The 16060-nt window shown below is 37.2% G+C and overlaps 1 protein-coding gene and 1 long non-coding RNA gene across 2 annotated transcripts in view; one reads left to right on the top strand and one right to left on the bottom strand.

Moving 5' to 3' along the window:
- The window catches only part of Plcxd3 (phosphatidylinositol specific phospholipase C X domain containing 3), a 171631-nt gene extending 161698 nt beyond the window's left edge, over positions 1 to 9933 (top strand). The window contains exon 3 of the mRNA XM_059276422.1: positions 7644 to 9933. Within this exon, the coding sequence (XP_059132405.1) occupies positions 7644 to 7797 (154 nt within the window). The 3' untranslated portion in view covers positions 7798 to 9933. The remainder of the gene's footprint in view (positions 1 to 7643) is intronic.
- Positions 5151 to 13754, bottom strand: LOC131921695 (uncharacterized). The gene is made up of 3 exons (XR_009382069.1): positions 13596 to 13754; positions 5930 to 5999; positions 5151 to 5243 (listed from the first exon to the last, which is right to left on the bottom strand). It is a non-coding gene; the product is annotated as an uncharacterized LOC131921695 (long non-coding RNA).
- Between the last annotated feature and the right edge of the window lie 2306 nt (positions 13755 to 16060).

Here is a 16060-nt window from a genome sequence, read left to right as displayed (position 1 = left end):
GAGAAGGGGATCCTTCCCGGTGGGGCTAGAAGGGAACCTGCCCTGTGACCAGAACCTGGGGCCAAGTTGGGCAAGTCTTCCCCAGAGCGGCTGGTGCCCAGGGATGGGGTTGGGGGCAAGCTAGGGCACTCACCTGTGCTTCAGAAGGGAAGTCCTGGGCAAGATGGGAGCTGGGGGCCGGCCTCTAAGTCTCAGGAAGCAATATGCATCATTCTTAAAGGGAAGGTGATGACTACAACCTTCGCTGTCACCCAGAATCACTTGGCACTTCCTGTAGATGGGGGAAGGCACTTAAAGTTGATTGATCAGTTAGAAAATCCACATGCAAGACTTGCTAAGAAGAGAAACTGCAAAATTCTTCAATAATTTTCTCAGCAATACTTTTATTCCCCCAAAAGAGCAATGAATCAGAACTAGTACTCGTGACAGTACCCACTAGGGAACTGAACGGTGACTTCATGGGCTGTGTTCTGCCTATACTTCAGAAGCAGATCTTTTGTTTGCAAGTTTATCAAATGCCTATTGACTGCTCAGTTCATGCCAGACCCTATGCCAGGCGCCAGGAATGCTGCAGTGTGAAAACAGTCTTCATGGCTCAGATTGCTGGCAATTTCGTTACGGGGGCAGGCACTTGTTGCCGATTAAATGTGTAGACACATTCACTTCTGACTACTGTTTTGAAGAAATGTCATCTAAACTTTCATCTAAAAGATGAGTGAATTGACTAAGTAATGAAGCAGAGAATGTAAGAATTCTTCGTAACAGAAAAAAAAAAAAATTTAATCAGAAGCCCGAAAGTTCTCTGAAGGAATGAGTCCCTGCTAGCCACCAAAACTGCCAGCACACCCTTCCAGACCCCAGACTATGAGAAACAAATTTCAGTTGTTTAGGAGCCTGGACTGGCTTCTTACTACATCTCTTAACTAACAAAACCCAATGCTATTCAACGTTGCTATTTTATTTCTGCCAGAAGAGACTTGTTGGTTCATTCTAACTACCTCTTTGATGCTAAGTAAACCTGTCTACTTATCACTTAGCTGTACATTGTACACTCTCTATGGCAATATTACCTCCAAGGGGCAAAAATTGATTCCTGATGAAGCAAATTACAACTTTTTTTACTTTTATATATTTATATATCATAAATATATAAATAGTATGAACACAGACAGATAAATAAATAGACATTCTGTCTGTGATATTAAAATGTCACCAAGGAGGAAGGAAACAGGAAAAGTTAATCAGTTAGGACCTAGAAGAGCAATCATAAGAGAAACACCACTCCATATAAATGTTCAGTGCTATTTGCCAGTTTAATCAAGTGTGCTGGGCCTTAACATAACTACTCACAACTGTCTATTTGAGAGTCAACTTGGCATAATTGTTTGTTTTGGTTTTGGTATCATATTGACTGTTAGAAAGTATGTATGCATAGAAAACAGAAATATGCTCATAACTTGGCAAAATAATATTTCCAATGTAATACTTGTATTTCATTTGAGGACTATAAGCTATTCCAAAAAAATGTTCCATTAATCCACAAAGCGATCTATTATACATTTCCAAAAAAGGAAAAGAGCTGTCTTGTGTTTTCTGGCCTCTCTCCATAGGGGTAACAATTAGGTCTAAATTCAGGCACTAAGAAGTTAATCACAGAGTAGTGAGGGCGTCTGAGGCTGTCTGCAATGGTCATGGTTCCAAGATGGATAGTTGGGTGCTCATTAGCCTCCGGTGACCTGGTACCCAACATCTGGGGAACAATCTCCACAGTTAGGTAAACATAGTCAACACTGGATTTGGCATTGGTTGCTTACTCTTCCTCTCTCCTCTGTAGGTGAGTTAGCTGTTGAGGAAGGATTCTCCTGAGAAATACACTCTGCTCATGACATCCTTCCCCAGATATATACACATATGCATGTGTGTGTGTGTGTGTGTGTGTGTGTGTGTGTGTGTTTGCCTTTTGTAAAATGCAAGGGTGATGCTGTATTCACAGCAGGGACACTTCATCTGCTTCAGGTAATCCAAAAGAGACTGATGGGGTCCAAATCTGAGGGGCCACACACACATCAGCACAGTGCCTTTCCAATGAGCAAAAATGCTCATGTGTCTTTGTTCCAGAGATCCAGAGTGGTTAAGGTGAAAACCTTTTGTAACTGTTGTTGTGTGAAACAAATTTCCCCACCTACTGGTCTGTTTTTGGAGGCAGTGAGCCTCTGAGAGCCTTTGAGAAGCAACTGTATCCATCTTGATGGGTTTCTAATGGGATGATGCAGAGATTAAGGAATATGTATCAGAATTTTAAGGTATGGTCCAAAGCCTTACTGTAGCCAAAGGCTATTCATTAAAGTTTGCTCCAATGGATTCAGTTGTATGGATATGTTTTCCAGTATCTGGAGAAGTATCAACACATGGCATCCTCACCAAATGATGCTCAGTCTGGTGTCTGTGCCCATTATCAGAGCTTTTGTTAATGACTACTTGAGGTCTCAATTCATGCATTCTGCAGTCACATTGGTATCTGACTCTGAACTTAACTCTTGTGACAGAAAGACATCATCCTGATCTTTCAAGATAGTAAATAGCATCTACACATCTAAATTTTGTTAGGAATCTAGTATAATCCATGACCTCTTTCTCCTGTCTACATCTAATCCCACACAAACTGTCGTTTGTCACTAGTTCAAAGACACATTGCTGCTATTCCAAAGCAGGATACATTGTTTCTGTCTTGATTATCCTAAGAGCTCATCATTTTTTTCTTAATTGATGCATGCTTATACATAATTATGGACCACCAGCTGATATTTCATTATAGGCATAGTGTGTAATGTTCAAACCAGGGCAAATACATTGATCTCCTCAAACACTGATCCTTCTTTTGTAGGGAAAAACATTCAACATAACTTATTCCAGCTTCTTCTACAAATATATAGTATGTTATCATCACCATTTGTTTAAAGACAAGTTTTTGTCTTACTTTTCTCTGTGTGTTCCGAGAACACAGGACTTCTATCTCACTACCAACCTGTTTACCAACCTTTCTTCATAATCTCAGTTTTGAATTTTTCCTAGGCATTGTAACCACCAGTCTACTCCCAACTTCTAAGAGGCAAAACTTTTTAGATTCCACATGTAAGTGAATTCACATGATATTTGTCTTTTTTTTGTTTGTTTCTGGCTCATCTAATGTAGCAATCTCCAGTTCCATCCATGTTGTTGCAAATACCAGCACTTTATTCATTTTACGGCTGGATAATATTCCTTTAAGTACATCTATTCATCTGTGGATAGACATTAAGTTGTTACTATTTGTTGACTTTTCTTAATGGTGGAGTTTTAACATGTAAGTACAGATGTTATTTTGATACACTTATTTTATTGCCTTGGCTATACAATTATATATTTTTTATTCTATTTCTAATTTTTTAGGAAAATATCTATTGCTTTCTACAATGGCTCTGTTAATTTATGATCCAAAATGTGCAAGGATTTCCTTGTACCTGTATCCTCACAATCATTTTTTATCTTGTGTGTGTGTGTGTGTGTGTGTGTGTACGCTGATCACAGTGTTTCACATATTCTAAACATACTACCACAGAGATCATCCCTAAGCCCACCTCGTTTGGATAACAGCTAATCTAACTAAAGTGATTTTATTTTTGTTATGATCTGCATCTTCTTAACAGCAGATGATACTGCAAACTTCATATACATAAGCCAGCTATTTACATTTTCTTTTGAGAAAATGTCTACTTTTAGATTAGATTATTTGTTGAGTGATACTTTATTTGCTTTCTCTACTGAGTAGTCTCAGCTCTTTATGTAATTTGGATATTAATCAACCGTTAATTATACACTGCACAAGCATATTCTCCTGTTCTGCAGGTTGTCTTTGCTCTGTTGACTGTTTTCTTAGCTGTGAAGAGCTTTTAAGTTTTGTTTAGTCTCATTTTTCTGTTTTCACTTGTAAAAAAGGAAAGATATGATCTCATTTCTGAAAGCCCTGTATTCTAATGTCTTGATGTGCTCCAACTATATTTTATTCTAGTAGTCTCATAGTTACAAGTTATATTTGCATTTTTAATCCAGCTCCTCCTAATTTTTATATAACTGTGGAGAGATAGAGATCTGACTTCATTCTTCTGTTTATAAAGACCCAGTTTCTAGAACCACTTATTTTAAAGCCCATCTTTTCTCCAACTCATGTTCTTCATGCCATTTTTGAAGGTCAGTTGCTGCAGAGGCACAAGTTGACTTCTGGTATGTGCATCTGTGTGCTTTTGATTTTACCACCACCGAGGGAGATGTTTCCTAACAACATGGCTTTCAGGCTGTGGCGTGGCTATTGCTCACTGAGCTTACCTAGTTTTACAGTAGGAAGGGAAGCAAACAAAGAGAAAACTTGAGTTTTGAATGGGAGAATGGAGAGTTGCCTTGAGAGCAAGATACCAACCAACCAAGGCCTCAGATTTCAAACAAACAAATGTCAGAAAGAAAAGAACCTTCATTTGGGAAGAGAGAGACTCAATTAGCCACACCAACAAAGGGATTCTCTGCTCCAAAACAACCATTTAGGAATTTGTTTTCCCCAAAGTTCAGCCACTAAAGTGTCCAGAGACCCTTACACCTATGGTAAAAGGGCCAGACTACATCTTGACCCGGCAGTAGAATCTGGCAGCATCATTCACGGAGTGATGATTTTACAGGCATTCAAAATGCAAAAAGTATGGGGAATGGAGGTTGGAAAGGAAGCTCCAGGAAGCTGCTAAGGCTCCAAAAATCTGTGACAAAATTCGATTTTCCACAAAGAGGTCTTGAGAGTTTGTTGGAAGAAGCTGCTTTGACGTCTAAGTCACAATGGATAACTCCTGATGTTGGAGATGCCAGGACTGTAGGATATCTGCCAAAGAAATCACGGAGTGGAACAGGGTCCAGGGAAGGCTACATGTATTCCAGGTGCCAGACAGGTTAGTCTGCAAGACCTTTGGTGACACCGCACACTTCAGATGTTTGACAGAGTAGCTAGATTTGGTGTTTACTCTGTTGGATTTTGTGTTTGCTTTGGGCAGGTCTTTCTTTGTTATTCTCCTGTCCATCCATTTTTAATAGGAATGCTTACTTTGTGACATTGAATATTGGAAGAATATAACTTACTTGTTTACATTTTTTTTCCAGAGTGCTCAGTTAAGAGATGGTTTTGAATCCCAGAAGAGACATTTGGCTTTGAGTGGTATTGATCCTGCCTGTTAAAAATATGGGAATTTTGAAGTTAGATTGAACATGTTTAAAATTATGAAATGTCTCTGAGCCCATAGAGAAGAGGGGTGGAATTTAGTAATTTAAAAATGATGTAGTTCTTAGTGTAGTGTTGAGGCCTTAGGGGCTTTCTCCCATCTACTTTAGCATGCTTATTATCATTGTTCAGCTCATGTTTAGGCAGTCATGTTGGTGAGACTTTATGGGTGTGGTTTCTGACAGTCCTAAGATGAACAATCTCACAGCTAACGCACTGATCTTCAGCCTTTTACAATCTTCCTGCCCCTACTTCCACAAAGATCCCTGAGCCTTGGGTACCAGAGTTGTTTTATAGATGTATCCACTGGAACTGAGCTCTACAACATCACATTTTGATTGGTCGTAGTTGTTGTAATTATATTATAATCTCAAAAACAATAAAAAAATAATTTAAAGAAAACTATTGTATTTTGGTATCAGGTTGACACGGGTGGACTTTTGATAGTCATTCCTCATTGTCAATTTGACTGGATTTTAGAACAACCTAGGAGTCAAACCTTTGGGTATTTCTGTGTGACTTTTCTGGAGAAGTTTAACTGAGGAAGAAAGACTCACCCGAAATATGTTCCTGGGTATCTAGCAGGGACACAAAGGATGAAATGAGCAGGATATCTCGATGAGCACCAGCACTTACCTGTCTCTGCTTCCTGACTGCGGACCCGATGTGACCAGCTTTCCATTCCCCCACTGTCTTGTCTTCTCCACTAGGAAAGAAAACCTCCAACTGCTTTTGCCATTATTTTGTCACAGTGTTATGTGAAGTAACTGATACCCATTCCTTGCAGGAAACACCACTCTTCTCTCACAATCCTCACTTTATCTTTAACCATTCTCCTATTTCCTTTCCAAGTTTAGTTAGCCTGCTCCTTTCGGGCGGGTCAGTAGCTAGGATGCTTTTTCTACATAGCCATGTGACTAACTTTTGTTTAAAGAAATTTTTTTCACAAATATCCCCTCACCAGTGAGGTCTAATAAACTGCCCTTTCTCAGCTTTATACTGTATCTTCATTTCTTTTTTATTTTATAGCATCTGTTTCCTCTCATCAAACTATGTAATTTACTTAAGTTTATCATTTGTTGTATGTTTTTGTTTATTAGAATATAATCTTACATTTTCCTATATTAATTTGTTTATTTGTTACATATGTGTTCAAGAGATGATATGTACACCACAGTGCACATGTCAGAGAACAATATTCAGGAGTCAGTTCTTGCCTTCCCCCATGTGGGTCCCAAGGACCAAACCTAGCTCATCAGACTTGGCTACAAGCACTCTTAACTGCTGAGCCAACTAGTTGACCCTATCTAAGCTGAGATTTTTCTCTTTTGTTCTCTTGAATGTTTCAAGTGCTTACAATGGGAACTTGTAAGTACTAAGTGCTCAGTGAATGGGTTGGAAGGGCATTGATTATACTATATATTGATTATACTATATACTGTATATTGGAACTTTCTTCTTGCTCACCTGCTTATCACCACACCATGAACTTTTTAAAGGCAGAGACATTTGTTTTGTGGGTATTTACAACAACTCAATGCATTTCCCAAAAACAATGGATATATAATAAATATTTGTTAAGTACAAGTGTTCATTTCTCACCTCATCATCCCATAGCTCTGTAAGGTAGGAAATTATAGCGTGTAAAACCAGAGGAGAAATTCAAGATCCACTGTAAACTAGAACAGTTTCTTAGAGCTCCAAAGCTGAAGAGTCCAATATAAACCAATATGGTAAAGATCTCTTATTCAAATTATATACACAAGTTAAGAACTCAGGGTTGCCAGGTGGTGGTGGCACACGCCTTGAATCTTAGCACTCAGGAGGCAGCCAGGCGGATCTCTGCGAATTAGAGGCCAGCCTGGTCTACAGAGCGAGATCCAGGACAGGCACCAAAACTACACAGAGAAACTCTGTCTGGAAAAAAACGAAAATCAAAACAAACAAACAAACAAAAAAAGAACTCAGGGTCAGGAAAACGGCACAACAGGTAAAAGCACTAGCTGTCAAGGAACCTGTGTCTCATCCTTGGCACTTACACTGTGGAAGGAGGGAAGCTAATTCCTACAAGTTATCCTCTGACCTCCACAAGTACACTGTGATGTATGCATATGCATATGCATACACACACACACACACACACACACACACACACACACACACGAATAAAATTTTAAAGGACTCAAGAATTCACTGTAGTTGATTTGATCATTTTCTACCACCTGTGCTAGTATTTGAGATATTTAAGTTAGTAAATTGGACAGCCATCGAACTTGAATGATGCAACAGCCATCGACCTTGAATGATGCACCATGCCTTATTTAACTTCTCTTTTTGTTTCCTTTCTCAGAGCGCTTCCTGCCATGATGCAGTGGGTCCGCACCCAGAAGCCGGGAGAGAGTGGCATCAATATTGTCACTGCTGATTTTGTAGAACTTGGTGATTTTATCAGCACTGTCATAAAACTCAACTATGTCTTTGATGAAGGAGAAGCCAACACTTGATATTACTCTTTGGTGTGTCCATGAGTAAGATAGAGAAGCCTCATTGTATTAGACGTATTATCAAATACACCCTCTGATTTTCCTATTCTGCTGAGCCTCTGAAGGAATTAGGGCTGGTAGTGAGTGGGAAAAGAGGGTAAACCATGTCTTCAGTGATTGTAACCATATTCTGCATTACTATAAATATGTCATTTCCCATTTGGTGAGCAAAATCTACTACTAGTGTTAGGAATAGAAAAGAACAGTGAATTTTGTTTTTCAAGATTAATGTTTGTGATATGTGACTCATGAGTGTTTACTTGATTGCATTTTCTAGTTTCAACCTCGGGCTCCTATACTATTTATACCCTCTACCCTTTCCACTCCCTCTCTCTTGCTCGCTCTTTCTAATAGATGCTATACGGGTCTCAAAGCGATTGAATGCCCGACATAATGTGTATTACATTGTTGTACTGAAATGTGTTTTGTGAGACTTGATAAAATATTCCATAGTCATCTGCAATTGAGTGATCATAGCTAATTCTTGGTCATAGAAAATATGCATCAAATCAGTTTCCCTGTATCAGTAATATTGGCAGTCATTAGTGATTTTTGTGTTCTATGGAAACAATGATGTTTCAGAGTATTTCTGTGTGAGGCAGCTAGGACTATCGTACAAAACGATTTTTGGAAGGACTATGAGCATCAACTCTATATTTTAAAAAGAAGAAGACAAGAAGAAGAAGACTGTATGCAGAGACAGCTACTATTTTAATTCAACAGTCTGGAATAATAATGCCCTGCAAATGTCAAGCTACAGTTGTGTGTTAATCTGAAAAAAAATTTTAAATCTATAAAAATTTCTCTTAATAATTTTAATTTTTCTTAAATAACCAAAAGAAAGAACATGAGACTCTCCTATAAAATTGGGATTCCAATGCATAATTCTAAAACCCAGATTATGAAAAAAGTTCTAAGGAAGCTTTATTTGTGTTTATACCTTAGAAGAAAATGAAAGAATGCAGAGGGAGTCCAAATAATGTTTTTGAGACTATATCCATAATCCCTAAAGTTCCTTTACAAATTCTTTCAATATGTATGATCTCTACAGACTCATCTACAGTCAGCAGTCCAAGTTCCATCCTGCTTGAGGTGAGAAAAAGGCCAATGGTCTGAAGTTTCGTACAAAGTTTCTGTGGTATCACTTTTGGTAATAACAATGTTAACACACTTTGTTGTATCCTCCTGTGTCTAGTAGTATTTGACAACTCCAAAAACAATCTTCAAAGGGCACAACTCCCCCTTCTCTTTGTTTTACAGGAATAATGTGAGGGATTTGCAAAAATCTATACAATTTCTTAAGTTCCTAAAATTATGAATTATATTATCTTCACATATAGAAATAATCAAACCTTAATAGTTTCCTGGGACAATGCATTTCCATGCATATCAAACTCCTGGAGAAATGAAAGCACTCCCTTGGCTTTTAATTAATTTGAATGGAAGACAAATGAGTTAGTTTCTTTGACATAGATAAGGAATTGATTTAAAGTTTATTTCTCAATATTGTAAATAACCAAGAGTTGATTCAAAGAATAATTACTCTTTATCAGAAAACAGCACTTTCTAACAACTACAGAGTGGAAAAAAAAGTCTACACTCAATAGAATGTTTGTGAAAAATGTGGTCTCTTTTTAGAATAAGTAACATGCCTATGTGTACAGCAGATATGTTTATAATTCCAGTTGTGTGTGTATTTTGTCACACATACTCTGGTTCAAGCAAGCTGATACTGATATACACAAATACACACATTATATGAAAACATAGGATAATTGTCTTCAAATAAAAGCACTGATATTAGTAAATAATTTAATTTAAAAATGAATCCAAGAGCCAGGTATGGTAGTATGTGCCCATAATCCCAGAACTTGAGAAGAAGGAGAATCAATACTTCTTCAAGAGTAGCCTGGGCTATACTTTGAGCTCAAGGTTGTCCTGGGCTACATAGTGAGATCCTATCTCAAAAATCGGAATAATAAAATAAAAATAACATCCTTTAGCAATGTATGGGAAATGTTACAAAACATTTGAAAATGAAGTAGTTCATCATATAAAATATTTTTATAAAAACATTACAGCTTAGGACTTAATATTCACAAAGTATACTTCCCCCTTTATCCTTTGCAAGTCTATTATCTATTTCACTTGATCTTCTTGTGCAGATAAATAGGAACTCTTTCTAGTCGATTATTGACATTATACTCTATAAAACTGCTTTTGGAATCAGTTCGTTCTCTGACTCCCCAATTTTGATGCCTCATGAGCATCTATAACCAAGCACAGTTGCGTTGACACAATTGTTTAGCTTATAATATGACAAAAAGAGAATCTTAATCTGTTAACAAAAAAATGGATGCAATGTAGAACTAACTGTGTTGTATTTTCTTAAATTTGGATGCTTTCCTGCAGTGTACGCACATAGCCAACTTTGTGATATTTGTTATGTGGGTACTGGGAAGAATTAACATAATGAAGCATTAGACTGAAATTTCTTAACTAGGAAAGGGGGGTTTGTTTGTTTGTTTGTTTGTTTTGTGGATTTTGCCATTAATGATATCAACACAGAACTTTGTTAGAGAAAAGGTACTTTCAATCTGAACTTAGGATTTCCATGTAGATATACAGTTAGTTCCTAGGTAGTAGGCACTGAGATAAATGGACTTGCCTTAACTTCTAAGAAGGACTAAGATAGAAATAAACCATGAGAGAGGTCACTAGAAGGGATTTCCGGGAAAGAGAAGTAGAGATAAGGTGCCTTTGGCTGTCTTCTGGTCATTGGCCCTGCTATCAAGCACATTCATGGAGCAGACTGTGGGTCTTTCATAGATAAGTGATGGTATGCAATCCAATCAGGCTTTTTGTTCTGCTTTGTCTTTCTAGAGACCAGGGAGCACAAGGGCTACACACAGGCTTCCAGTGTAGCTATGTCTTGCTGCACTTTTTGTTTCACTGGCACTTTAAGACAACTTTATGTTACAAGTCCCACAAAGCAAAAAAAAAAAAATCTAAAATCCAAGTCTTACTCAACCCATGGCAGTAAATCCAAGGAGTGAGAGGAATGAGTGAAAATACTCAATAAAATCATTTTTACGTTTGTTTTCCTGTAAGTTACTCTGAAGGACCAATATAGCAAATACTTCTGCCATTACCAGTTATGTCTCCTTCTTACTACACAGTCATGGGAGCACAGAGAATGAGGAGGCATCCTTTAAAAGCCTTAGGAAATTCTGTATGGTAACCTCAATGTTACCATATAGGGAAAACTCACATTTCACAGAACACCACCCAACAGAGAATGTATCCGAGTGTAAAATATGTGGCAAGACACATACACACAGAGTCACTCTCTCTCTTCTCTTCTTCTCTTTTCTTCTCTCTCTCTCTCAGTCTCTCTCTCTCTCTCTCTCTCTCTCTCTCTCTCTCTCTCTCTCTCTCTCTCTCTCTCTCACACACACACACACACACACACACACACACAGTCGAAGTTGCAACCAATCAGCCAAACTTGTTTTATTGCAGTTTTAAACTCTTGAAATCAATCTTTCCTCTGTTATTAGGTTTGAATATAGATCAAGTATTTGAATGTTTAAGGGGAGAAAAATCATTATAAAACCAATAAGAAGTGAGACCAGCAGAAACTAGAATCACCCAGCAGTAGTGCTCTCTATTTATACTGTCAGTTACCCTCAAGAGACATGATCGAATATGAATTTGAATATATATGTTTGAACGTATACACATCTTCACTCAAAGCTATTTGAGTCTTCTAAAGTTCTGAGGTGTTTTTTGGCGATGCCACCTGTCCATGTTCCTACCTGTTAGAATTACAGACTAGAGAATTGGAAGTCTCAGGAAATGCATGTTTTTGTTAGTTTTTAGTTCCATTTTACAAATATTTAGCAACACAATCTTCGAACTTTTCTTTGGTTGGTCAACCAAAGAGGAGATGAGTAGGTCAAGTGCTTGCATCCTGAACAGCTAAGAGAAAATAACACATAGTGTCTGTCCCTCAGGAGACGCTAAATAAAATCTCTAAAGCATTTTATTTTGCTATATTTTAGTCTTTTACACTAGTTTTCAGTGAAACCATGGTGTGAATGCTCTATTTGCCATAACTTACTGGTGGCTCCTGTGTAATGTACAGTTTAAAATAACGTTCCAAATTGTTTGTTTTCGCAATGATGATAATAAAATATTCTATAGAATTTGTAACAGGTGTTAATTGCAAATTGTGTAACTTTTATTTTAATTGTGATACAATTTTGTAGTTCTTAATTCTGATCATACATCTGTATGAGTCAAAATTGTCAGTGGTATGTGTAATTATATTGTATCTTCTTAAACATCAAACTTATCCTAAAGAAAAAGGGCACATCATGACTAGCCTTAGCTCATTGTCATTTTTTTTTTTTGCTTTGCTTTGTTTTAGCATGATTTAGTTGCTCCAATTTGGATTTAAATTTTTAGCGGAAATCATATTTCTTCTAAAAATGTCACTTAAGCAATCTTATGGATTATATGCTTTAGAAAGTCACTGAGTTCTCACAACTCTACTTCCCAGCTTGTTCATCGGTTATACTATTTGAAAGTATCAGATATCACCTAGTTTACCAACTTCTTTATTCACTGGAAGACTAAATTCACATTTATTATTTCCATTCATTATTTTCAGTGCTGAAATTCCAACACAGTATTTTGTAATGGTAGGTCATTTCTACTTTAAAGGTAAGATTTCTATGGAAAGTTATTTCTCTAACCCACGCTTTTGAAGTTTAGATAATATGAAATAAGATGGACTGCCTGGATCTATAAGAATCACAGAAGCTCCATTGGCAAAAGGTGATTCCAATATGGTTTGCTTCTCAGCAAAACCAGTAACAACACTCATCTTTTTCTCTTCTCCATGTGCAACAGGAAACTCCCAACCAGTCTACAATGGTGGTCAGATTAGAAACAAAATTATAATCTATTTTAGGATTAGACTCTATTTATGAACATTGTTTCCTAATTTCTTCCATTCTTGATTATTTCTTTTTAATGATTACAGTTGCCAAGTAAAATATAGAATAGCAGTGAAATTCATATCTCAGATACATGTTATTGAGTTTCCTATCTAGTTCATCAGAAATGCTTACACTAAAATTCTTATTTACCTAAGGATTTTAAATTTTAAATGGATATGTTCTACATTGCTTCATTTATTCTGGCAATATTATACATGATTCCTCCCAATCTTTTTCAGTTGGGCTGCTGTGAGCTCTGAGATCACTGTCCTATACTAAGACTACTTATAAAATCTGTAGTTTAGGTCCCTTTATGAAGAAAATACTGTTTCACACTAAGTCTACAGATGCTTTTCAAGAAACATTCCAAAAGTCATTTGAAAAACCAAACAAATATCTTCATTAGGTGAATGCTACCAAATTCAATTTTTTCCTATAATTGCATGCTGGAGGACTAAATTCTACTGATTATTTCTGGAAATAGTATCACCCAGTTGTTGAGACAACCAAAAACATGGCACACCTTCAAAACTTCTCTTGGAAAGTGGGAGTGCCTTCTAACTCAAGACCAGAGCTGTTCTAAAATTCAGTGTCTTTTCCTTTGAAAGAGGAATCAAATAAACCCATCATCCCACTCCCTATCATTAACACCTTAAAATTATTTTATGAATTACAAGTAGTCATCTATGTCACTGTAGAATATTTGATGAAAGGAACTCTTTAGTGAGGGAGAAAAGAATGTAAGGTAAATACCGTCTAGTCCTGAGGGCTTCTTCCCATATTGGAGGATGATGCTGGGGACAGAAAGTGGTCTCTGGGGTAAAGCCCATGCCAGAGACAGTTGCTGAAGCAGATTGTATTGATAAGTTGGTTTTCAGGAACTGAAACTGAAAAACCTAGAATATGAGCTATGAGATCTAAGTGTGGTTCCTAAATCAGCTTTCAAAGACTACAACCATTCCGGTATTCCTAAATAAATACCCAGTCTTTCCAACACAGAGTCTGTCATAGTCTGAGCATGGATGGAGTTCTGGAAAATTCCTAATAGCTACCTCCTCTCTGGAAATTCTGATGAGAAAAATAGGAAAACCAAATTCCATAATATGTTTCCATCTCATGATTGCTGCCTGTATGTATTTGTGTTGACTTGCTTCATTTTTGGAGAAAGAGAATGTGTAGAGCTGGTGATGTTTCCTTCATGGATCCCAGGAATTCACCAGAGGGAGTCAGACCTGTGCCTTCTCTTTTTAGGATCTGTTCATTAATACTTTAGTAAATGTGTGGTTGTGAAAATCCATGCCTATAGTCTGTATAGAAGATGTGATTTTTATATATAAAATTGTGTTCTTAATGTAAAAAAAAGTTTATTTGTAGCTAGTGAAGTTGCTTAATAAAGTCCTGGTACCAGTTTCGTTTATTTTTTTTCCCAATTTATATTCATCCATGCTTCATTATAAGCAACCAAATAGATCTCTCAAGTTAAATATGATTCAGAACATCTTTAAAAAAAAACCCAAGTATCATCACAACAGGATCTTCTTAACCAAAAAAAAAATGTTTTTGTGCTAATAAAGAAAAAACATCACACGCTTTGATTATGTTAAAGGTCTTAATGTTGAATGTAACTATCTTTTGATATCATCCCTCATACAGTAAATATCAACACATAATATATTAATGTAACTTGTTGATATTACAAAGCATCTCAAACTAAAAACTTAAGGTGAGGGAAATAACCAGATGAGCTCCCACTCTATATGGTCCATGAGACATTCATTTGAGAAATGGAGCTACCTTTGTGTTTCACCAAATATTCCTAATTATTGGGAGGTTCAAATCATGCTTTACTAAGAAAAATCTGAATGCTATAATAGTTCTGTAAAGGCATCTGACAAACAAATGTAGGTGAAAATTAACTTTATAAATCCACTGGTTTTCGTTCGGTTTTTATTGCTGTGAAAAGCACCATGGCCAAAAGGAACTTGGAGAGGAAAGAATTTCCTTCGTCTTATAACTCCCAGGTCACAATCCACAGCTGAATGAAGTCAGGGCAGGAACTCAAGATAGGAACCGGGAGGCAGAAATTGACATCAAGGCTGAAACCATGGAGAAAAGATACTTACTAGCTTTCTCTCTATGGCTTGCTCAGCTTGCTTTTTTTATACCACTTAGGAGCCTGGCCAAAGGTGTCACCTTATAGAGTGAGATGGGCTTTTCCATGTCAGTCATTAATCAAGGAAATGCCCCACAGATATGACTACAAACAAATCTGATGGAGGCATTTTCTTGTGTTTGTTTGCTTTCTTGTTGTGGTTGTTATCTTTGAGACAAGGTCTCACTGTGTAGGCTTGGCTGGCCTGGAACTCACTATGAAAACCAGATTAGCCTCAAACTCATAGAGGTCTGCCTGTCTCTGCCTCCCAGAGGGCTGATATTAAAGGCGTGCGCCACCACACTAGATTCCAGAGACAGGTTCTTAATTAATGTTTCTCTTCTCAGATAACTCTGGTTTATGTCAAGTTAACAAAACCCACCCAGGACAGCACCCACGACTGTATATGTCATAGGTTGTTGTATATGTCATAGGTTCATGACATCAGAAGATCTCTACTTATGAAGTTGCAATGATCTCTGTATTTAGGAAGTATAAGTGTTCTATAAATAGTCTTTGACCATGATTACAGCTATGCTTCCTCGGCAGAACATTTCAACATCTTTGTTCGGCGCATATTTATCCTACTACGTGACAGGCTCCCACTAAGCAAAGCAAAAGCATTTCTAAAATGTTCCTTAGAGAACTTGATAAAGTGCATATTTGATAGATTCTCACAAGATCTAACAAGTGACATGATTTTGCTCCCTAAAGAAGCAAATAAACAGACATGCTCAATGACCTTTTCTAAGTAGTATTTCTAAAGAGTAAAATGTTAAACATAGGTTTATATTCCTGAGAGCCCAGAAAGAAGCTATCTTTCTTGATTCTTAATTTTTATTATTCATTTCCCAAATAAATATAATAGGAATAAGTCAGTTGTGGCAACAGGAAGTAAGAGCAGCTCCTGATCACAACGGTACAAGCTCAGCCGCTGTGACAGCCAGGCTCGGGAACTCTAAAGGAGAAGCAGAACGTGCTCCACACCTTGCCCTCAACGACCCTTTGTCCTCTACTCTGCCCTCCCATACCTTGGCCTTCCTCTGCCCGTCATCCTTCCTCTACT

The sequence above is a fragment of the Peromyscus eremicus genome, chromosome 11 (genome assembly GCF_949786415.1).
Source record: "Peromyscus eremicus chromosome 11, PerEre_H2_v1, whole genome shotgun sequence".
Classification (NCBI taxonomy): domain Eukaryota; kingdom Metazoa; phylum Chordata; class Mammalia; order Rodentia; family Cricetidae; genus Peromyscus; species Peromyscus eremicus.
Note: the sequence above shows the minus strand (reverse complement) of the source record. Positions and strands in the feature narration are given on the sequence as shown.